General features: G+C 29.1%; 1 protein-coding gene across 7 annotated transcripts in view; it reads right to left on the bottom strand.

Moving 5' to 3' along the window:
• The window catches only part of LOC107452053 (tyrosine-protein phosphatase Lar), a 218,635-nt gene that overhangs the window by 75,997 nt on the left and 118,413 nt on the right, over positions 1-24,225 (bottom strand). For all 7 annotated transcript variants that reach the window (XM_043043655.3, XM_071182029.2, XM_087160767.1 and 4 more), the window contains one exon: positions 5,281-5,389. In XM_043043655.3, the coding sequence (XP_042899589.1) occupies positions 5,281-5,359 (79 nt within the window). In that variant the 5' untranslated portion in view covers positions 5,360-5,389. The remainder of the gene's footprint in view (positions 1-5,280; positions 5,390-24,225) is intronic.

Here is a 24,225-nt window from a genome sequence, read left to right as displayed (position 1 = left end):
AAAAAGTAATAAAAGATCATAGAAATCTATTTAAGCAAAAGTTCCGCTAATTATTTTGCAATAAATGAAGAAATAATTACGAGAATAAGATTAACATTTATTTTCTATCATCACTATTGCTAAAAAGTTATAATTTTAAGTACCATTTTGAGTAATGTGACAAATAAAATAAACTAGCTTAAAAAGCGACTAATTTTTTAAAAATAAAATCATGAAAAAACGTTTACTCGGAACATTAAAAAAAAGAGAAAAGTATAGATGATACAAACGAAAGAATGCATAAGCTGCTGAAGAAAACAAACAAATAAAAAAAAAGTCTCCAAACACATTGTTTTTAAACAGACAAATTCGATATCGCAAAACTGTCAGAAATGTCAACAGCGATATATCGATATCGCGTACGAGATGAGCGCCCACTTGTGCTGAAAGGGGGTGATCGATATCCGATATTCGATCGGAAAAGTTAGTTGTCAAGAATTATTCCTGCGGGCTCCTTCTAAAAGGAAAGTTAAAATTTGAAGATACAAAGTTGCAAAATGAAGAGCGAAGTTAATTCGTAAGATCTAATCTACTATTTTCAATATAAAAAAATGCATTTCTTTTAAATTGGCATGTGGAATTAGAAATTTATTGGGAAATGTTCATTAAAGTATGTTTTTCGATTGAAATTAATGTAGAGAAACGCAATTAAAATTAATGTAACATTTGGGCAATATCATTGTGGAGCTGCTTCTGAAAAAGTTAAATTTTAAGATACGAAACAGCAAAACGATGAGCCATGGTAATTCAGGATATCTAACCTATTTTCAAAAAAAAAAAAGATGTATTTCTTTAAATTAGAAAAGTGGAACTGCGCATTTATTTGGTGTGTATTTTGAAAGGTATAAAATTGAAATTAATATAAACTATGCTCAGTCATTACATAAATAAAATAGTTGAATGGGCCGTGGTAGTCCAGTGGTTAGAGAATTTGACTCGATCCTCTACTTCGCTGCATCGAAACAATAGTCCAAGAAAATAAAATAGATCTAAGCCGATCTATTCCATTCTTTTAATTGATAGCTGATAGAGTCTTAGATATAGCTTACAGGCCAAAAAATATTTACTTCACATACATCAAAATATAAATCGTCGCCATGTTAGATTTTAGATTACATTTTTGATTTGCGTTTTCTTGATTTTTTTCCTTTTTGTATCCAAGCTTTTGATAATATAGTAGCATTCGAAAGCATAACACCTTTTAAAAAAAAGGTGGAAAATAAAAGTGTCGCGTTATCTGATAAGGAGAAATAGCGCTCGATCATTTTTAGAACTTTTATGGAATTTTCCAAAAAAGCTTCGAAGGGAAAAAAAAATTATGCGATTTATGGTTTTGAGTAAGTCTTTTAAAACTAAAAATTTGTTAGTTTCTAGATTTAATTAAAAAAAACTAATTTTATTACAGTTTTAACTAATTTAAACCGATTTGGATGATGATAAATATTCTTTTACGTTAATTGCACAAAATCAAAGATATTTCTCTTATTTTATAACAGTCGTTGAACAGCCGACGCAATTTTGGGTTTACGACAACTAATGTTCAACTTCGCAGCCATGTAACTTCCAAGAGGCAGCCCAATCCAGAAGACAAGAGAACACCTGGATCAAGTATTGGGAGAAATTTGCTTTCGTCGAGAGTTTTTTGAAGGAACTAAACCACATTTGTGTTAAATGGAGAGGAAATCCACGAAAACACTTCACGGTTAGCCTGAAGGCAAGGGGACTTTAACCTATGTTCCGTTTACAACTCTAGATATTTTACGACAGCACTGTGGTAGGTGCGAGTCGGGAGCGAAATTCGTATCGACCAGCCATCTCTTAGCCACCACGTCTCAAAACAAAGATATTTATCAAAAATCTAAAAGCAAACAACTGCTTACAATTTAATTACCTATTAAAAACTGTTGGTTGCAGAATTGTATTGGATTAATCCCCCCCCCCCAAAAAAAAATAATATAAATAGAAGTGTATATAAAATACTACACGTTTTGAATCTCAGATTCCGATTGGGTGAAGGCCTTGTATTTTACACGCATCGAAAGATACTAGAGTAAATATCCACTATTAGTTTATTTGTGAAAATTAAATAAAGAGAACTAAAAGTGTTTTAAAAATTTACCCCGGAAAGAGGTCTCTTAAGGCTGTTTTTCGAAGGTTCCGTTGTCTTATGAAATGATGCTTCGTTGCGATTAATATGCTATTTCATAACTGCCATTAATTTGCAATTGTAACAGTTACTCATGATTGCTACGTCAAGTTTATCCTATTTGAAGCCAGAGCCCCTATGCTTATTCGAAAAATGTCTCAAAACGTCAATATGGAGTAAAGCCACAGTGTTGGGAAAATGTAAAGCGTTTGTAGCATAATTTTTTAATATTTAAAAACTTACTCCAATGCTGCATTATCTGATCTCAAAATAATGCGCAAAAACTGAGAATAAGGCAGTGATTTTGATAATTTTGATCTAAGTGGAAAAATGTAACCAAATTGGCGATCTTTAAAAAGTTAAATAACTTTTAAAACATATAAGTTTTAATCTGTTCTAAAACCCAAATACGTCTTCACGGTACGACTATATAAATATAGTTTAAAATCATGGCATTGCTTCAAGTGTAAGGAACTTAAACTATGGCTATTTTTAATTTTCCTTGGCGACAGAGTTTCGAAAAACAGCGAAGTCGTGAAATCAATAAAACATTACTGTATAGAGTCTGCCAGAAAATTTCGTTTAATTTAAAAAATTTAAAAGATCTAAGAAATTTAGAGACATAATGCCATATAGCATGCCTTAATATACACGATGATATGGTTAACTACATTACAGTTGCAGCAAATTTTTACAATACTACTTCACAATTGTCGATTCTTAAAAAAGATTAATAACTTTTAAAATATTTAAGTAATTTTTCCGTTCAAAAGCTCAGAAAATTCTTCACGACAGGATGGCATATATAGTTTAAAATTATAGCTTTGTTTCAAGTGCAAGGCACTTAAACTTATTACATTAAATAATGCAGTATAACAATTATTGATAATACTTCTAAGTAATTAGAACAACGATTCTTTGAGCTGGTGCACGACTACTACCAAATGAGTAGAAATTGAAAATATCAATGTCCGCTCAAAACAAATAACCGAGGTTCTCTGCGAATTCAGAACTGTCAGAGAAATGCGAGACGACAATTCCTGGTTCACCGCCATAATATATGACAGCGCACAGAATGCTTTTCTACAGCGCGTTCCACGAACTTAAATTGCGAAAATGTAAGTTATGACGTTCCACTGACGGCGGAACTCGCTGTAGGAGCACTCTATCTCAGTCAAATATTTTCAAATTTTATAGCACCGTAATGCAAGAAATAACAATGATACGTTAAATGTTCCCCCGACGAGGTTCGGAAAGTTTGGGTTTCCTCTATTTGTGCTGGAAATAACAGGGCGAAATATATTAAAAAAACTTTTCTAGTTGTGAAATTGAATTTTCTCTCAACCAAGCAAAAAAGTGACACTTTGCGCATATGTATTTCGTATTAAAATATTGTAACCTACGAAAATATTATTTTGAAACGACTTCAGATTGTAAAAGCAATAAGCTGAAGAAAAAAAAAGGTAATTTTAGCGATTGTTAAGCCAGTCAAGAGAAAAAAAAATTCCAATAATATCTAAACCGAATCTGATTTAAAAAAAAAAGACATATGAGCAGGTTTTAAGTAAAAATCAATTTTAGGTGTATTTAAGTATCAAAAAGCTAATAAACTCAGAAATTTAAAAAAAAAAAAAAAATTAATAGGCTTATAAAATATTTTTCTAGAAAGACTTATTCAAAACATACATTTTTTTTAACAAAACAAGAACAATTTAAAAATATTGATAAGATTTATTTGGCATTTATGTGAATTTTTCTTTGGTCAAAAAAGTTTTGGTTTTGCATTTTTGGTGTAATATACAGTGATAAAGATTATTTTATGTTTCTCAAGATTCAAAATATGGTGCTTAAGACTCAAATAATTTTACTCTAGTTTGATTTCATGAAAAATTAGGCGTAATATGATTTAATTTCAACAATTATTTTATTTTATAACCGTCGTCGACTCAAGTTTGGGTTTTCGACTACAAATTAACTCTGCAGCTTTGTAATTTTGAACCCAATCTAGAAGACAAGGGAACTCCTGGATCAAGTATCGGGAGAAATTTGCCTTCGTGAAGGACATTTTGATGGAACTAACCCGCATGGAAAACCAAGAAAACATTCAATGGCTATCCTGGCGGAAAGGGGATTCTAACCCATGATCCGTCTACCACTGAGGATATTTCACGCCAGCACTGGGGTTGATGCGAGCCGTGTGTGGAATTCGTATCGACTAGCCATTGCTGGGATTCGAAACCAGTTCAACTCATTGAAAGGTGAACGCTCTATCCCCTGAGCCACTATGGCTGTACATGAATTATAACAAAATTCAGCTTTCAGCATCATTGACGCAGTTGTAGTGAAACCAGGTAGACATAGACATATAAAATATATAATTAAAACGCGCTAACAATATTGAATAATAAATAACTTTGTCAATAATTTAACAGAAATCATAACATTTTACGAGATGGGAATATAAATACATATAAAATATATAATTAAAACGCGCTAACAATACTGAATAATAAATAACTTTATCAATAATTTAACAGAAATCACAACATTTTACGAGATGGGAGCATAAGAATGGTACAGTATTCATTATTATTAGCGTCCTTATTGGCTCTTTGCAATTATTACTCCTGGATGATAAATTTATCAGAAGTTGCTTAAATTCATATTTGCTCTTTCAATATCAATTAAAAACAAAATTCAACCTTTTCAATAATTCTAAATAGTAAAGCAGGTTTTACGATAAAAAATACATTGCTAAAATGTCATATTAAGCTGAAAATTTACATTATCTTGCTTGGACAAATTACATAAATTTCACGCGATCACAAACAAGCAAATGAAATAAAGTGAATCACAGATCAAGTAAATAAAATAAAGTGAATCTGCAGCATATTCTACAATTTTTAAGATTACGAGAATTCCCAGCATCAACAATATCCATAATTTTTGTCTGTGGTCCCAGATTGGCTGTTCGCAGCAGTTGGATGCATTAAAAATGGCCAAACATTCCAAGCGCAGTTCCATTTGGCGATAGATGGGATATATAATATTGTGGCAAAGGCAAAAGACATGAATAATGAAACATGTGTACTTACCATCGGTAGAATCGCATGCGACATAGGCACAAGAGATGAGCGCAGCAGTAGTTATTAAATGAAACCACAAGGGATCCATCTCGGATTAGATGTGCTTAGGCAATCGAACCTAGGGGTCAGAACAAGAGAAAGAATAGAATGTTATTGCTCCTTCCGAAAGTTAGAACACTTGATAAATTAATTCATTGCATTTGATGCTGCTGACCGTGCAAAAGGAGTTGGAATGTTTGTTACGGAGAAATTTAGAGGTGAATAATTAAAAGACGCCAACCAACTTCACTGATTAATGTCGAGGGATTTCGGTATAAGTTTGTTACACTGAAGGCTAATAATGATAAGAGTCGTAGTGAATAACGAATTAGTTGGACAAGTATGAGTAATATTATAAATATTATCAAACTGGTAACACTTAACAAGTATTCATAATGAAAAATGAATAAATAGCAAAAAACAATTCTTTTAAAAATGGACCCTTTAAAAAATGTAAATTTAAGATTGAGAACAAGGGTAATTAAAATAAGGTCTCTTAATTTTATCTTAGGATAATCATTCTATATTTTGAAATGTCTCTCGTAAAGGAATGCGTCCTAAAGAAAACCTTTACATTTATTCCATAAAGTTTTTATTGTATTTCTTATCTCTCTTGCTATATATATATATATATATATATATATATACACAGGGGTGATTGTGAGCCCAACTAAAAAATCCTGAAAATTAATCCTAAAATCATTAATGAAGCATTTCAAAAAATTAATGTCTATATAAATTTAAATCATTAATATTCAAAACATGAAATTCTAAGTAAATTATGTGCAATTAAATGAATAATTATGTATAATTTTACTTTTATCTTTAATTATATTTATTACTCTACAAGAAAAAATATTTACAAATGAAAGAGATGTCTAGCATAAATTCTAGTTCTAATATTTTTAAATAAAATATACAAGAACTCCTATGCATAAATGTGATCAATGATTTCTTGAAACTGGACCTTGGATTTCCAGAAACTTCCGGATCGCAGTTATATATATATATATATATGCTTTGTAAATATGTAAGGTAAATATGTAAGGTAAAAATATGCTTTGTAAATATGTAAGGTAAATATGTAATGTAGTTTGTAAATATGTATAAATAATGTTAATATTTTTTCTTAAATATCATTCTAAGGAAGAATCGATATTCACGTGGGTTCACTTTCAGAAACTACGATTCTCAGATAATATTTTATATTCTACGTTTTACTTTACTTATTATTTTACTTTCATGAAAAATCTATAAATAGGATAATGTAACTATAATATAAGTTCTATTTAATTAGTGTCTAGTAAACCTTGCAGATCATTTATTTGAGTGCAAGTGATCCGTTGTTGATTTGATAATGTAGTTAGTGGTCATTAAGTTAAAGGTTGAGAACCACTTATTTACAATACGTTATTTTTCAATATACAGGTGTAAATAAAATAGCAAATGAAAAAAATGTTAGAATTTTTTTTCTTCTCTTGTTAATGAAATAATTTGTTCATATGATAAATTAGTTATTTATCGCCCATTTTTGAGGATTAATTAATTTATCAGTAAACTTTCAACTCGCGAAAATAAACAGCTAAAAAATCCCCACATATTTCCAGTCACTCAGCAACAAATGTTATCGATCAAAAAAAAAAAATCTGAAAGTTTAAAAAAAATAAATTAAATAAATAAAAATGAAAGTCAAACCAAGAAAAATTAAAAACGAAAACGTAAAAACGCGGAGCTATTTCTCAAAAATAAAAACACCTTTTTTATACTTTACATTAAAGAAGAAAAAAAAAAATTCTTTTCAGAAGCTTACTCAAGCAAAGAACACAAAAATTTCCCCCTACGTTAAAAATAAGCGTTAGGGAAAAGATTGGAAAGGAGGGAAAAACGTTCTGATATTAACTGGTGGCCAATTGATTTTGGAATTGTTCCAGAAAGGGTTGACAAGGTACTATTCGAATGGTCGAATGCACATTTAAAGATCAAAGAACTAGTGTAAAAGTTTTCAGGGGGTTAAGAATTTTCTCACCCCTCCCTGTTATATGAGAAAGAAATCTACGGCACAATGGAAGGACTAATTCATATCACACGCCCTATGGAAAATAACGATAAATCTTGCCTGTAACCGCTACACCCTTAATTTAAAAGAGGTAAAACGAAACTAATGGTTGATTTATTCGTTTATCAATCAAATGCACCTTATGGAATGTTTCACGTAATTTTCTCCTTTTTAAATAATTAAAAGAATCTGTTGCAAATTGGAAAGGTTGATTGTGTTTCGCTATTTTTACTATACCAATCACGATATGTTTCGGGCTATAAATGTCATATGCTAACTGAAAAATCTGACATTTTGCAAAGAACGTAAGATAATTGAAAAATTAGACTCTTAGCAAGCAACATAGGTTAATTGTAAAATGAAACCTTTCGCAAATGTCGTAGGCTAATTAAACAAATCCGAACCTTTGTATATGTCGTAGGCTAATTAGGAAATCCAAACCTTTTTTAATGTTGTAAGCTAAATTAAATATCCGACACTTTGCAAATAACGCAGGCTAATTGAAAAATTAGACTCTTTGCAAATGTCGTAAGCTGATTGAAGAATCATACTCTTTGCAGATAACGTAAACCTATTGAAAAACCCAATTCTTTGCAAATGTTGTAGGCTTATGAAAAAATTCGACTCTCTGCAAATAACGTAAGCTAATTGAAAAATATGACGCATTGAAAATGTCATTGACTAATTGAAAAATCTGACTCTCTGTAAATAACGTGAGCCAGTTGAAAAATTCGGCTTTTTGCAAATGTCGCTGTCTTGTTGGAATAGTTCAGGTCATTTGGAAAAGTCTTCAGCATTTTCTAATCTGTCAAGTATTTTTTAAGCTTAAAAAAGTATCAGGCTGATTAAAAAATACTAGCGACTTTTTCGATTAGACTGAATTATTGCAAAATAACGGTGGCTGCTAGCAAAGAGCCGGATTATTCAATAAGCCAAGGATATAAATATTTTTATGCATCAATTGTTCTTAAGGAAAAGAAATTCTGTCGATTTCGCTCTCGTTATGAAGATTTTAACAAAACTACTTAAATGCATCCTTGAATTCTTACCAATTAAGCAGTAAATTCTTTGCCGTGAATTCAGATTTATGAGTATGCTTTGAAGTAATTAGCTCTGGTATTAGTCAAATAAATTTGAAGTTAAAGAATGCAATTTTGTGCCACCCAAGAATATTTTTATGAAGTTTTTAATTTTTGCCAACTAAGAGATAAATTCTTTTCCAAGTAGTCAGATTTAGAGAAGTGTGATCTTCTTTTGTCTAATAAATTTGTATCAACCAAAAGCAGGATCGTACGATCCAAGAATACATGGGCGAAGTTTTTAATGGATTTGGCCAACTAAATTTGAATCTAACAAAAATGTCAAACGATGCAAAATTATATTAGTGAAAATTTCATGGCAAAAACATAAAATTTTATTTATTAACAAATTACAGACCAAATGAAATAGAAATTATAGGGGTATTGAAACTTTCTCCTTAGGAAAAAAAAAAAAAACTGTACTTAAAATTTTAAGGACAAGTATGCTACAAAACTGTGCATGATATCAATATATATATATATTAGTTGGACATAAAATTATGCACCAATAAAACCTATATTAATATCGACTAAAGCTTGAAACTTGTTCAGAATGACGTCATAAAAATTTTACAGAACTTACTTCAATGGAAAAAAAAAACTTAAAAAAATATTTCCCTATTAATTACTTAAGTTTTTAAATCTCATAATTCTAATGTTGTTTTATCCATCTAATGTACATTATGTTCCGACTATTATAAATAAACTTTTTAAACATATTTCATAAAAGAAAACTTTCGAGAAACACATTAATCCCGCGATATTTCTAACATTTCTTTGACCATTTCATCTATTATTTATGTCATGTCAAGTTCAATTACAAGACTTTGAAAAGAGGTTTTTAGTCATTTTAATAAGGGGTTTATGATGCGAAAATATCATGCAGCACCTTAGCATTTATAACATTCGCTATTTATATCTTTTCTTTTAACGTCTTATTTCGAATTGTCACGCGAAAAAATGCAGTAGGTCAAAACTTATGAAATTAACGACTTACTTGAACATGTCCAGCACGCTCATCATATTTTATTACGATTTTAGTAGGGGAAAAATACATTTTTAATAGAACAGAATGAAATTTGAGACATTTTTTTGTGGCATTTATAAAGGTGTGCACATTAAAAACATTGTTTTACAAAAATAAGATCCAACTGATATAAATGGGTGAGACAATGATGCAAAAAATTATGTAAATAAGAATGCAAAATGTGCTATGTTTTTTTATTTCACTAAATTCTTAGTAAAAATGACATTGGATTTTAATATCAGAACAAGAAATTTGCACCACGTTTTGAGAGTAAATTTCGCTTTGATGTGCATATTGCTAGAGCACAAGCTTTTACAAACTTCTAATTCAGACAGTATTTTTCATGATTGTAGGCTAATAACTTATTCAGTTTTCATTTGATTTAATTAAAAGTTTGACACTATGTTATTACATTAGTTTTCGCTGCATGCATGATTTTTTAAGTAGTTTTTAAATATTGAAATGACAATAACTGATTTTCAGGATGTTTTTCATTCACATATAGCATATAAGCCGTTCAAAAGTTCTAGGTTGTTTTATAAGTGTCTGGTACTGTAGACATAAAAACTTGCCGGACGAAATTTTTTAAAACATTTTTTAAACACCGAATCGCAAACTTTGGAATGCATGCACCAGTACCAACCAAACTTATTTTTTTATTTTATGTTGAAGCAAAAAGGGCTGGGCTATAGGAAGACCGTTTTTTGAAGTTAATAATATTTTTTAAATTTCTATCTTAACAAGAATAACAATTATTAGCTGGAAATATTTCTCGAATTCAGTATGGGTGCCATTCTTCAAAAACCACTAAAAGAAATTTTTTTTTATAACTTTGTTTGATTAAACCTAGCAACAGTAGTTGCAACATTCAGTAGGCATCTAGTGCATATGTTTAAGCATGAGAAAATATTGACATGTTTATTTTTTTTTAATAAAACGCAATTAGTAAACTTTAAATCTGAAAATTTTATATTTCTAATTAAAGAAGTGTTTCAATAATTTTAAAGTGAAATAATAGTAAGCAAATCGCACAAAATGTTTGTAAAAAAGTTAGTCATAGATATCTTTATTTCACATTTAAGTAATCCCGCTAAGATTAAAATGATTATCATTTTAAATTGATTAGATAAAAAGTTTAATAGGAAATATTTAAATCAATAAGCAGTAATTCATCACAGACAAAAGCCATTATAAATCAGCTTTACTTTGTTAGCTTGCTAATATATTTTTTATCACTCTCCAAAATTTTATTATAAGAATATAAAGAGCAATATTGATGTTATCTTTCTTCGTCGTTAAGCGATCTCAACTTAATCAAAAAAATATAATTCAAATCAGGAAATTTTTTTTTTTAACAACTTGAAAACTTTAATAAAACTTGCTGAAAACAGCATTTTTGTTAACAAAGCAAGAAAAGCTCTATCGTTTAACATTGACGAATTTGGTTTTCAAATGGATTTTCAAGTTTAAAATATAATTTCTCATTAATTTTTTTTTTATCCTTAACTAACATTTTTTAAAACTTACTTTAGCTAACATTTTATCTTACTTCAGCGAACATTTTTCTAATCTTACTTTAGCTAAAAAAATTTTTTTAACTTACTTTAGCTGACAGTATTTTTATATCTTACTTTGGCATCATCTTATTTTACCTAGAATTTTTTATCTTATTTTTAGTAACCCTTTTACTCAATTTTTTTTTATCTTCAGATAACATTTTTTAATCGTACTTTAGCTAACATACACCTAAATAAAAATATTACATCAAATTCTATAAAAAAATATTATGTTAACAATCACAAATCAGAAGCTTAAATATACAAGCTTATAAATAAAGTGAAATCAGTGTAAGTTGAATACTTGAGGTGCATTGCCTCAGTGGTCAACGAATAGAGGGAGTATATTAGTCTTTATATATACATAAAATAATTAAAATGATATATAGTTACATAATATATAGTGATAATAAAATTTATTTCTATAACCCAGCAAATTAAATATTGACATACACACATCACACATGTTTCAAAAATTTTTGACTCATTACTAATTGCGCAAGAATCAAAGTCTAACTACATGAAATAATGTAATAAAATAAAGTTCATCGTAGCAATAATTGTCATAATAGTAATTTTAAAATATTTACATCCTCAAACAATAATTTATTTCATTTTTACGAAACTAGCTTTAATAAATCTTTCTCTAACAATTTCCGGATAAAAAAAAAATCATATTTGTTAGAAAAACTAGCGAGACAACAACACACAAGCAACAAAATATAACTCATAACTCTAATTCTATTTTCTAAATTATTCTTCATAAATATTATCTTCCTTTTAGATTTATAGCTTGTTAAAAGTCAATAAATTTTGATTTCTAAACTGTATTCATAAGCACTCCTCTCGCATTTCTCATTTTTGAAAAGTAATTAAATTCTATTTTCTAATCTAATGTTTACAAATATCATACTCTTTTCACATTTATAATTTGTGATAAATCATTAAAAGTGATAGTTTCTAAACTAATACTTACAAAAAAAAAACTCTTTTCAAAACTATTATAATTCGTATTAAGTTATTCAAAAAAGTAATTTTTGTCCAATTTAAAACACAATCAATACGATCATTGCCTAATCACACAATAGTTTTGGTTATTTAATAATGATGTATTTTTTTACTTTAGTTTTGGAGGTAAGAAAAATAAGATTTCAAATTAAAACTATTAAACTCGTAATAGTTTTAATTTGATATCTTATTAGAAATAATAAACTCTTAAAAGTCATCATATGAATATAATACAAATATCGTTAATACCACCATGATAATATTGAATTTGTCAATTCTGTGATTTGTAAAAATAAAATTATTGTAATTAGTTTGCTGATTTCAGTTTATAAAACGGTACTGGAGCACAAATTTGGTCTTCAATGATACATCTTCATTGAAAAAAAAATATCTTTGGGTAAAGACAAATTTTGCTCAACATTTTTTCAAACTCAACCTTCTTACATTTTGTTTAGCATTCCTTCAAAGATGCGGTGTAGACTATGTAAGGAAGAAAGAGAATGCATAATCGTTTAATATTTTTTAATTACACAGTACACTAGCAACTTTACTATTAGCACATAAATAAAATGATGAAACTGTTAGTTATTTCAAAAACTAAAATAGAACAGAGAGGACAATGAATATCGAACTAATGTAAACCGTAAAATCCAATTAGATTCCACATTATTTTAAAATGTTGAAAAAAATCCAGTCATTAAAGTCTTTTGACTTATTAAAATAATTTGGGCTACAATAATATAACCTTATATATATATATATATATATATATATATATATATATATATATATATATATATATATATATATATATATATATTCTGCTGTTCTTATATTTGTTCAGTATTTCTTTAGAGCTGCAGTTTAAACTAATAGGGGAGAAAGGAAAAATATAATCATTTAATACTTTTTTAACTATACAGTATACTATTCTATATTATTAAAATGTTAAAACTATTACTGTTTTCCAAAACTAAAATAGGACAAAGAAGGATGAAAAAAATTGTAGCAATAAATATCGAACTTCTGTGAAAGGTAAAATCCTGGTAGGTTCCACATAATTTACTAATGTCGGAAAACATTCACTAATTAAAATATTTTGAAGATAATATATCCAATGTGTAGGCGAATTTCCCCAGCAAGTATGAGTAAATATTCCAATCAAGGCGAAACATATTTCTAAAAAAAACAGGAAAATGTTGGCGATAGATTTTTTCCCCTTCTATATAAAATCCAGTGTTTCACATTTTAAGACACCTTTTTAAGAACAACAATCGCCTTTTACAACTATTTTCGAAAACCATATCAACATTTTACGGTCGTATAGGATTATGGGTAAAAGAGCAAGAAACCACGTGGCCTGACGTCACACGGCCAATGAGCGTTCCGGTACGTTTCGTTGCTCCGGCAACGAAAGACAGGTTGACGCTACAATTCAGCGTGGAATTTTTTCTCTCTCTTTTTTGGAAATAAATAAGGTATAATAAGAGTTAATTTTTTTTCTCCTTCCAGTTCTCTTTTTTTTCTTCCCTCTCTTTTTGAATAAAAGAGATTTAGGAAAATATTTAGTCCAGACACATTGACATTTTGTTAGCAAAGAATGTATATTTGATCAATAAATGATCGATTAGCATATAAATTTTTTTTTTTTGTGAAGAAATAAAAAGTATTTATGTATAGAGATATATATTCAATTAATATTATTTAATCAGCTAAAAGTGTTTCCTAACTGCCTTACGATAAAAATAGATAAAGAATAAATATTAATAAGGCGAATATATAATAAGGCGCATTGAAAAATTTTGTTAAAATTTTTTTACTGCTATCAACAATTTACAATTTCTGGGAAGAATGTATTTTAATAGTATGAGACAAAACAAGCTCTGTCTGGGCATTAAAATAATAAAATATTACAATGAATTTTAAAGTTTGTAAGATGTTTTTTAAGGTATCTGACTAGTTTCGACAGCTTTTTCTTAAATATGAATATAAAATTTTAAAAAACTAGTTTGTTTTATAATGTGTAAAAACTAAAAAAACTAGCAAAAAATTATAATAATTTTATTTTTGCTTTTCAAAAAAAAAGAAAAAAAAATTGCCATTAATAAGACATTTCTATCACTTAAAACAAAAAATCCTTTGAGGATTTTATACTACTTAAAAAACTAGCAAAAAAAAATTATAATTATTTTATTTTTGTTTTTCAAAAAAAACAAACAAAAAAACAAAAAAATTTGCCATTTTAAGGTATAAACAAGACATTTCTATCACTTAAAACAAAAAATCTTTTGAGGATTTTATACTACTTAAAAAACTAGCAAAAAAATTATAATTATATTATTTTTGTTTTTCAAAAAAAAAAAAAAAAATAATGGCCATTTTTAGATTTAAATAAGACATTCCTATCACTTAAAACAAAAAAATCCTTTGAGGATTTTATTTAGAAGTCTATCAAATATGTTTTGACCTATTATCTCAAATGCAAGTGCATACTATACTACTAAGTTAAGGATCAATGTAGTAAAAAAAGCAAATTTTTAACAATTTTTGCACTTGTCTTTGCGAAAAAAAATTCATAAAAAATGAAATTCTACTTTTTCTCTTAGTCTGTTGTTCAAAACATGTGTGCTATAATCATAAATATTCATGAAAAATTGTAGACAAATATTTTAAACAATATTTTAAACCCTCAATAAACTAAACTACTTGAGATATCATGTTTAATGAGGCGTAAAATGTGAAAAAATCTGATTTTGAGAGAAACGCATTTACAAATGTAAAATCTATCTATCCAGTGTTATGACCTTGCACAAAAACTGCTATAACTTAGTAAATAAATAGATTAAAACCAAAAGTAAATTATTTTCAGAAAGCTTGAATTACCCGGATTCTAAATTTATAATAAATAATAATAATAATAACAAAGCAAGCATTTTTAATTAAAATGAATAATCCCGATAGCAGAATTTTGAAAAACAGAAATTTGTCTGCAACCCTAACACAGACAGAGATTATCATTAAATAAATAATCCCAAAAAACTGAAGCGGTAAGATATTACCTGATTAAAAAATTCATTCGCTTCAAAAACAGGCGCCCGAAATTCGCTTCAAAAATTCGACATGTTTCAAGCGCTTCAAAAATAGGCACCCATTTTCCAGACATGAATGAGAGGAAAGAAAAGTAATTTGAAACAGAAAACGTAAAGTTGTCAACGAAAAATGGAAAAATAAAGGTGAGAAAACAAAACTAGAGAGAGAAAAAAAAGACGAAAAACAGAAAAAGAAAAACCTCAGTGGTCGAGAGGGGCAAATCAGAGTATAATACATCTCCAGGCGCTATGGAGAGGTGACGAGGAACTAATGACGTTAACAAAGCAATCAGTATTCATATGAGTAAAACAAGATTCCAGGGCATCAAGAAGAGCTGATGTGACAAAAGTGGAAATAATTTTGGCATTGTCAAAACTGGATAATGGAGGTTATTATTGTAAATTGTAAAATTTGGGCTTAATTTAACTTGTGTACAGCAAAATCAACACATAAAAATATAGAAAAAAATCCACAAAAAATACAGTTAGAAATTTTTTGCTTCAACTAGATTTTTTTATGCACTTTATAAGTAAACAGAGTTTTCGGAAACGAAGAATTTACTTTTAAAATTTTCTTGTCTCTTAAATTCTTTATTTTTCAAAACCGCAGTTAATTACGGAACGATATTTGGAATTTGTAGAAGGCACCACTTTTTATTTATTTATATATATCTGCAAATTAACAAAAACATTTAGTTAAACCAAGAACGAATAATAATTGAATTAAAAATGATTTTCTGTTTCTTTTATAAGTTACATTTTAGGCCTTTAAAAAAATTAGAATTTTGATCCTCTGCAGAAGGGATGGCACTCCCGCTTCGGTAGCCCGAGGACCTGTGAGCGAAGTCGAACACTTTAAGGCAGAACAGTTTAATGAGGACCAATACCGCACATTCTCTGTCCCATAGCAGGCTGAAAAAAGTGGTCACCTACTTGCACACTGACAGCAGCCAGTGATGCTTGACTTCGGTGATCGGCTGGGAAACGTGTCTTCAGTCCACTAGGGGACCACTTGTAGATGCAATCTAATAAGAAGTTTCGAGACCTCGTTCCGTTACATCCGGCAATATTTTGATGTTTTAAGTTCCGTCTTTCTCAATAATCGCTGAAATATTATTTCACGATTTCAACCGTGTTCTGTTTTATTGACACGTATTCTAAAAATGAACATTTAGAGGACATAATAAAGCGGGAGAAAATTTTGATGGTAAATTCACTTACATCTCCATAGGTATTTTAAGCGTTAAAGTTTAGAGAAAAGTAAGCTCAGATAAGACTAAAAAAAACAACGGATATTCAAATGTTGAAAAAATGTTTTCAATACATTAAAATGCAAACAAATTATTGAACATCTTCTTCATAATAATATCGTTTCTTTGCATTGTTATTTAGAAACATTTATTTCAGCATTCGAAATTTCATGACTCACTCTAGGTTTACTGGAACTCAGTTTTTTAGTATTTTAAATTTCTCATATAGGTGAAAGAGAATTTGCCGGGAAGTGTTTCTCCCGTAGATAACGTCCTCTTAAGAGTGGTCATTACGGGACACTCCGTGTATTTTTCGTAAAATTGTAGGCAAAGAAATAGATTAACCATTAATTAAGTATTATAACTAACACTTTATATAGGGTTCGCGGTAAGGATTTCAAATTATTAGCCAATAAATTAGCCAAAAATCAAAAGTATTCGCCGATTTTCAAAAGTCTTCGCCAAATGCAAATCTTAAAATTTTTTAATGATTAATTATTTCCCACAGAAAACTATTTTAAGGTAGTTGGTTTCAGGCTTGGACCATATTCTAATTGGTTATGCGGCGTATTTACCAAAAATTACTGAAATCGAATGAAAAATGCTGATTTGTTTAGAAAAATTTCTTTTGACATAATTTTGAGGATCGAGTTAAATATATATTTTTCTTTCGAGTGGAAAAAAATCATTCGTTAATACACAATTTTATTTGCCAAATTTATGATTTTATCGCATTCAGCGAGGTGACCGAATGCTGCTTTACATACTAAATAACCATTAATTTAGTATCATAACTAACTTAGTATTTGTATAACTTAGTAATTATTATAATTAGTAACTTAGAAAACCATTATTATAATTAAGTAAAAAAACTTTGAGGGTAAAAATACGACAAGTGATTGATATTCAAAAAATGAAAAATATCATTCCGGATTAATATTTAAATTGATAGGGAAATAACAGAAGTCATAACATAATTTCTCCATAACCATTTAAATTTTTTTTTTATTGCCAACCAGCAGATTAATATATTTTTAAACCCTTAACTTCTTGATACAGCCTTGGCGCGAAATTTCCGGTTACATATTTTCCAATACATTTTTGGCTTGTGACTATCTTGACAGCAGTATAGATAAAATGTTTTTTTAGTCTGTTTCCGGAGGAGAGAGAGAGGGGGGAAGGAAAAAAAAAGCAGGAAAAGGAATCAATTTCAAAATGGTGACAGGGCCTTACTATTCATTCAGGAAAGCATTCGGATGAGACAAATAAAACGGCAAAGAATTCTTGCGGCAAGCCTCAAACTGGCCTAGAAGAGAAAAGGGCATAAATATAAAACAGCCGCTTTCTCACTAATACAATATTCTGAAGAAACCAATTTCAAAAAGCAGCCGCAAAGATGTCTGATGTGTATTGATAGTCGATTTTTCAATTTATTTACTTCCACCGTATAAGAAAAAAAAAAGGGTTAAGAAATAAAAATCATCTCAACTCCACAACAGAAGGATTTCTTCTTTTTTCTTTCTTGGTGGAATTTTAGGAAGAATGCGTCCCCGTTTCCTCAGGGGTGGAAATTCCTGGTCACGTTTGGTAAAATCGGACCCCGAAAAATGAAAGGTATTTGAAAGATAAAAGCGGAATAATATTGAAGAACTTCTACGTGTGTCTGTCCAACCGATTCGATATATCGTGGACTTGCTATGAATTTCTTACCGCTTATAAAATCGATCAAAAATTCCGAAAAGAGCTGGAAGGAAAGAAGGGGGAAATTTTACATTTTTATTTTTGTTTATGTTTGGCGTCGTTTTTCTTTCATCTCTCTTTTTTTCTTCTTCTCCTTCAATAGAAGCTTTTTGGACTCTTTAAGTATTCTCATGGGGGGGTCGAGATGGTGATGAGTTTGATCCCTGCATTTGAGGAACGTGGTAGGATGCTTTTTCGATGTTTGGGAAATCCTTGCAGTAATTTTATGAGACTTTTCGTGTCTCTTGCGTTAGATGCGGTGTTTATATTTTAGAATTTTCTTTATTCTTGAACTTTGCTTAAAAAAGAAAAATCAATATAAATTTTCTTACGAAGAATCAATACGGCTTCTTAACATATAAACACTAAAAATTAAATAAATAAATAAAAGCGTTCTTTATATTATTATTTAAAATTTTTTAAATATCATATTTAAAGTGATTATTTACATTCTTGCCAAAACTATTTACTTTCTGATGTCTTTTTTTTTTAAAAAAAATTTTAATTTCAAAGAATTGTTTTGACTCTATGTATATAATGAAAATAAATTTATTTAAAAATTATTAAAACCACTGACTATATATTTTTAGTCAATGAATAATAGGCAACTAATTACACACATGAAATCACAATCTTATATAATTATCATTATTCACAAAATTATACATTGAATAATAATGATGATTAATAAGGCAATTTATTGTGGCAAAAATTCAATTTTTAATTCAAAATTTCAAAAGTATAACATCAGAAGATTATATGTCGTAACATTTAGATTAAAATCCCCCCGCCCTTGAATAATAAGTTAAAATCAATACAGTTCCGCAAAATGTAATTGATTACAGAAATCAATAACTATGAAATTCAGATTGCACCGCAATGTCATCATGAATACGTGATATTGCAATTACAATTTTAATTTAGTTGACACGCAATCACCTTTGTTATAAAATATCATCATATGTAATTTGTAGGCTCATTTGTAGCAACTGCGATAATGATGACAATCATAAATAATGATTGCTTAAAATCATGATTAATATTGTGTGATAGGACATTAAAAAACTCTTAATTCCTTACATTTGCATAACTCTGCGACGGAGCTACCAAGTGAACTTTTAAAGAACTTTATATATGGTTAATTATTGTTAACTGTTTAAAATTCTTTGGTTTTAGTGGGAAATGTTTACTATACTTGAGGCTATAACCTGCACTGGAACTTCTTTTTATAACTAGTTCTTCCCTGCTTTTAGAAAAATATGAAATAATAATACCAACATAATCTATATGTAGTTTGATGAAGTATGAAGGAATAAATTTTGTTCAAAATCAGGACTTGTTTGATTTTAATATAGATTTAATATTTATGTTGAATACGTTCCACTTCGTTTCACCAAAAAACTTATCGCCAAGATTTCTTTTTGCGAAGTGTGTTTCTCCTGCATTGTAATCTCTACAAGGTGAAGCAGCATTTGTAAAGAATTCCATCAGTAATTCGCATCGAATAAAATAACCAAATTCAACTATGAAGTATATTTTCTGATAACCATTCTCATTGTTTACGTTCTTTCTTTTTCGTTTTTATTTTAATGGAAAGCATATCATCCATTTTTTTATTTTTATTTTTGCACACAATAAAATAAAATTAAGAACTCGACTATAGAAGCCGCTTAAGACCAGGGAATTCACATGTCTGACATAAAACTCAGCTTTATGACTAATATTGAAAAAAAAAAAGTTATGTTGAAAAAAAATTTCATTCTCCATTCGTTCACTAAACATTTCTAAAACAACTAATAAAATTACAATCCTTAAGGTCTGGTTTCTTAGGACAAGCGCCTTATCTGGGCGTCAGCGGGACGTCAACGTCTCGCTGACGCCAACAAAATACTGGTTTGTTAGCTCAAGGCCTGGTTTCTTAGAACTAGCGCCTTATCTGGGCGTCAGCGGAAAGTTGACGTAGAGCTGACGCCAAAAAAATACTTTTTTGTTAGTTCAGCGTGAGCAGTCGGTTCAACGCAGACATTATCTCTCATTGCGCATGCGTTAATAACGTAAACAAATATTTATTTTGAATTTGTATTGATTTTGTTATTGTCGACCAGTGTTTTAGAGAACAAATAATGACTTTGTCCAAGAAAAAACATATTATAGCTGAGCTAAATGAAGAGTGCTATGTTTAATGACGAAGCTATGTTTAATGTCAAAATCAAAGTCTTGGCTGATTTCAATGTACTGTTGGATGTTGTCCGCCATTGCTTCTGTGGTTAACGTCACGTTGTAATCCAACTGCAGTTGAGTTGGACGGCAATTGTAGTTCAAGATGAGCGTTCGATGACGTATACTATCAAACTCACAAATGGACCAATCAGAGGTTAGCGCTGATTTCCAGCTGACGGCGTCCTGTCCTAAGAAACCAGGCCTTTAAATGTTTTGAAATTAATTAACAGTCTTTCGTTAATTAATTGTGTTCAAAATTGCTAATGAATTAAATCTCGGGGTTCCGCTAAAAAAGGATCAATAATTTAAAGTTTTACATCCGAAACAAACAATTGGGAGCCGCTAAAATACGAACTTAAAAAAAAAAAAAAAAAAAAAAAAAAAAAACGAATCTATGATGATACAGAATGCACTAAAAGTCAACAAAAACATGACGGTGAAAAATTATAAATTTTCAATTTCACGGGTGATACAATGCAAACAAACTAAAAACCATATGGCAATCGGATCCCAAGTGAAAACCATTCTTCAGAAACGAAAAGAAATTGCACCCAGCCGTCAAAAAATGCGTTTAAGGTTGTCGTTTTCGATCATCACAAGGCGTTCTTTTCATCAAAACCGTCAACAGAAGACAAAGGAGAAAAAAAAAAACATTAGGAAAGGTAAATACTAGAGTAGACTGTCAATAAGTCTTTATATGGTGCTTGACAAGAGGTAGAAAGTAGATTAAGACAAAGGAAAGGAAAATAGTTTGAACAAATAAATGAAAGAAAACTATGGTTTCCTTGGTTTTTTTGAAAATCGTTTGTGCAATAGTAACGGTGGTATAAAAGAGACTGTGTAAGTTACAAGCACAGGTAAAAAAAAGTTAAGTTTTCTTTTTTAGTGTTATTGCGCTTAAAGTTGGTTAAGTAAATTTCCAAACTGTTATTGATAATTTTTACAAAATTATTTATTTTTTTAGTATTATTTTAAAACGAGGAGACGTTTGGGTTATGATTCTCACTTTTAGATTGTTAGAAATTTGAGAGAGCGTTGAACCATAATATCGTTTAAATTTGCTGCACTTTTAATATGGTGCTAAACTGAACTACATTATTGTACTTCTTAAATTTGATTACACAATACAATAGTTCAGTTTTACATCTTATTAAAAAATGTTAAGCATTTGTTAAATTGATAATTTTTACAGATTTATTTATTTTTTAATATTATAAATTTCTTTTTTTACAAAAAAAGGAAGTTTATTGTTATGATTTTCAATTTTAAACTGTTAGAAATTTTAGAGCGCGTTGAACCATAATATCGTTCAAATTTGCTGCACTTTTAATATGGTGTTAAATTGAACCACATTATTGACTTCTAAAATTTGATTGCACAATACTATGGTTAAATACTGTACTGATTTTCTTGAATGCTTATTTGCTAAGATTGTTTCCTTAACTTCGAAGAAATTCTCTGAAACGGACATAAAATAAATAAATAAAAAATAATAAAATCTTTACGGATTAATAATTTCGTAACTTACAAATGTTTCCGAAAGAGCGAAAATTATTAATCTAAATAATTTTCAAAATCAGATGAAAGAAAAACATGTTGCATAGCGAATGATCTAGGTTCGCCCACAGAACGTGATCGGCAGTCTCAATGCCGTTGAACAAGTTTCCGTGCATTTCGTTAAAAAGAATTTCCGTGAAACGAGAATTTAATGGAAAGAGTTGAATTTCATTATATTTCCTTAACAAGATGGTAATAGTTATGAGATTTAATTTCGAATTTCTCATCCAAGATGGTGGAATTCGCCTGGTTACTTGACCGCACTACTTATCTTGCTTAATTGGCGGGGTTCAGAAAAAGGCATACCCGTTAAATAGACCCGATTTACAAAGCTAGAGATCAAATAAAATAAAAATCAAACCGTATTTCCATCAAATTTAACTTAATCTGTGATCATCAGTCAGATAAAGTCAAAGCATAGGGTTTCCCAAATCCAATTTACAAGACTGCAAGGAATTAAAAGCGGTAATGGGAAAGCTTCTAAAATGTTCAACATTTTGCGGACCCTTTTCATGTACGGTTCTTGCCCGTTGAGGCATAATGCAGAAACCCTAAGATGAAATCAGCAAATCGTAGTAGGGGGGCTTAATGGAAAGAATCTTTTGCAGCGAAAGATTGGCTATCGACAGAGGAGATGAAAATAATAACCTTTTTGATCAATCAGCAACTTTTCGGCGCCCGCTTATCAAGCCAGCCATAACACAAAATGGTCCTTTGAAAATACGCGACAAAACGCGAGAATTCAATATATTGGCAATTAATGATCATTTCCGCCAAAGTTAAGGAACACGTTTGAGAGATGATTGCTTCTTAAAGTTACAGTTTAATTAAATTAACGGTATGCAAATGATAAGAATATGGGTCAGGAGGAGAATTATTTCACGAAGTAAGTGATATCCACGAATTATTTTGCTATTTAATTCTGTAAAAGAATTTTTTTTAAAAAATAAGTTAAAATATGTGTGATATGATTCATTGATGCTCATAAATGTCAATTAATGAATGAATGTTAAGTTCATTAATGAGTGAATGTTATTATGTTTTCGTCATTAGGATCGAAATATAAAATTCCCTGCTAAATAAAATTGTGTTGGTTATTTTCCCATTGTGAACTCAGGGATAATTAATAAGAATGCTAATTCATCATTAAGTAAATAAGTAAGATTTTTTGTTGTATTTTGTTCAGTAAAATGTTCTGTTTTTCTGTTTCAGTTCAGTTTTTTCAGTAAAATTATTAAAATTATTATTATAATTATTATTAAAAATTAATTTTAAAATTTTAATTAATATCTCATTTTAAAATGCAAACATTGAAAAAGTTTAAACTAGGATAAACGAGAAACAACACCTGTCATGATTACGTAAGCGTTATAGATAGATAATCATGACAATTTATCAACAAGGAAAGCGAGATTAAAAACATGAAAACCTGCTCGATAGAGCGAGGAAAATGAATAACTACTATGGGAAACACTTTCATCCAAAAATCAAACTGGTTCTAATATTTACCCTTTATATTAAGCATTTTGAAAATGTTTTCTTTTACAGCTTAAATATTAATTTGGAGACGCTACTTTGTACAGTTGTTTTACTTTGTTTTTTAGAAGAGTTTAAAAAAACATTTTAAGATCAGAGATTACAAGTCACCCTATCTATAAGTTGATATAAGAAACAGTGGTAAAACAATTTAAGAATATTTTTTCAGTTACAGTAGACAACAACAACACATTCAGAATGATTTTTTTCAAATAAAGAAATAGTTTATCTATCATCGAAGAATTCTTAATATTTAATCTCATCAAAGTTACGGAAAATATTATAAGCAATCAATGAACTGGATTATAAAGGAAATATTATTAAAATTAGGGAAAAAAATAAGAAGAATCAGAATTATGTTAATAGAGTAAAAAAAAGAAGATTCATAGAGAATAAAAATATTGTTTTTGCCTCCAAAAAACGTACCATAAATCAAGTCGTTATCGTAGGCAAGAATATTTTTTTATTGTGAAAAAATCTCACTTATAAAGTCTTCATGGATGTATCTTTTCCATTTATTCAAGAAAAATAAATATCGACTAGCTTTAGTAAGAAAAAAGAAGTTACAGTATTTTTTTAAACCATTGGGCAGTAACGGTTTTATTTTTCATCGCTTCTGAGTTTTTAGATAAAAATAATAGCACATCAAAGCAGTCAAGTAAATATACCACGAAAAATGTTATAAATATCAGATACATATACATTAATTAGCAATAATTTCCTCGATTTATTGTAAATTAGTATAAAACAGAAAATTAATGATTAATGGATAAATATGCATAAAAAAATGTCATGCG

The sequence above is a fragment of the Parasteatoda tepidariorum genome, chromosome 4 (genome assembly GCF_982258835.1).
Source record: "Parasteatoda tepidariorum strain Cologne lab strain chromosome 4, Ptep-v5.0, whole genome shotgun sequence".
Classification (NCBI taxonomy): Eukaryota; Metazoa; Arthropoda; class Arachnida; order Araneae; family Theridiidae; genus Parasteatoda; species Parasteatoda tepidariorum.
Note: the sequence above shows the minus strand (reverse complement) of the source record. Positions and strands in the feature narration are given on the sequence as shown.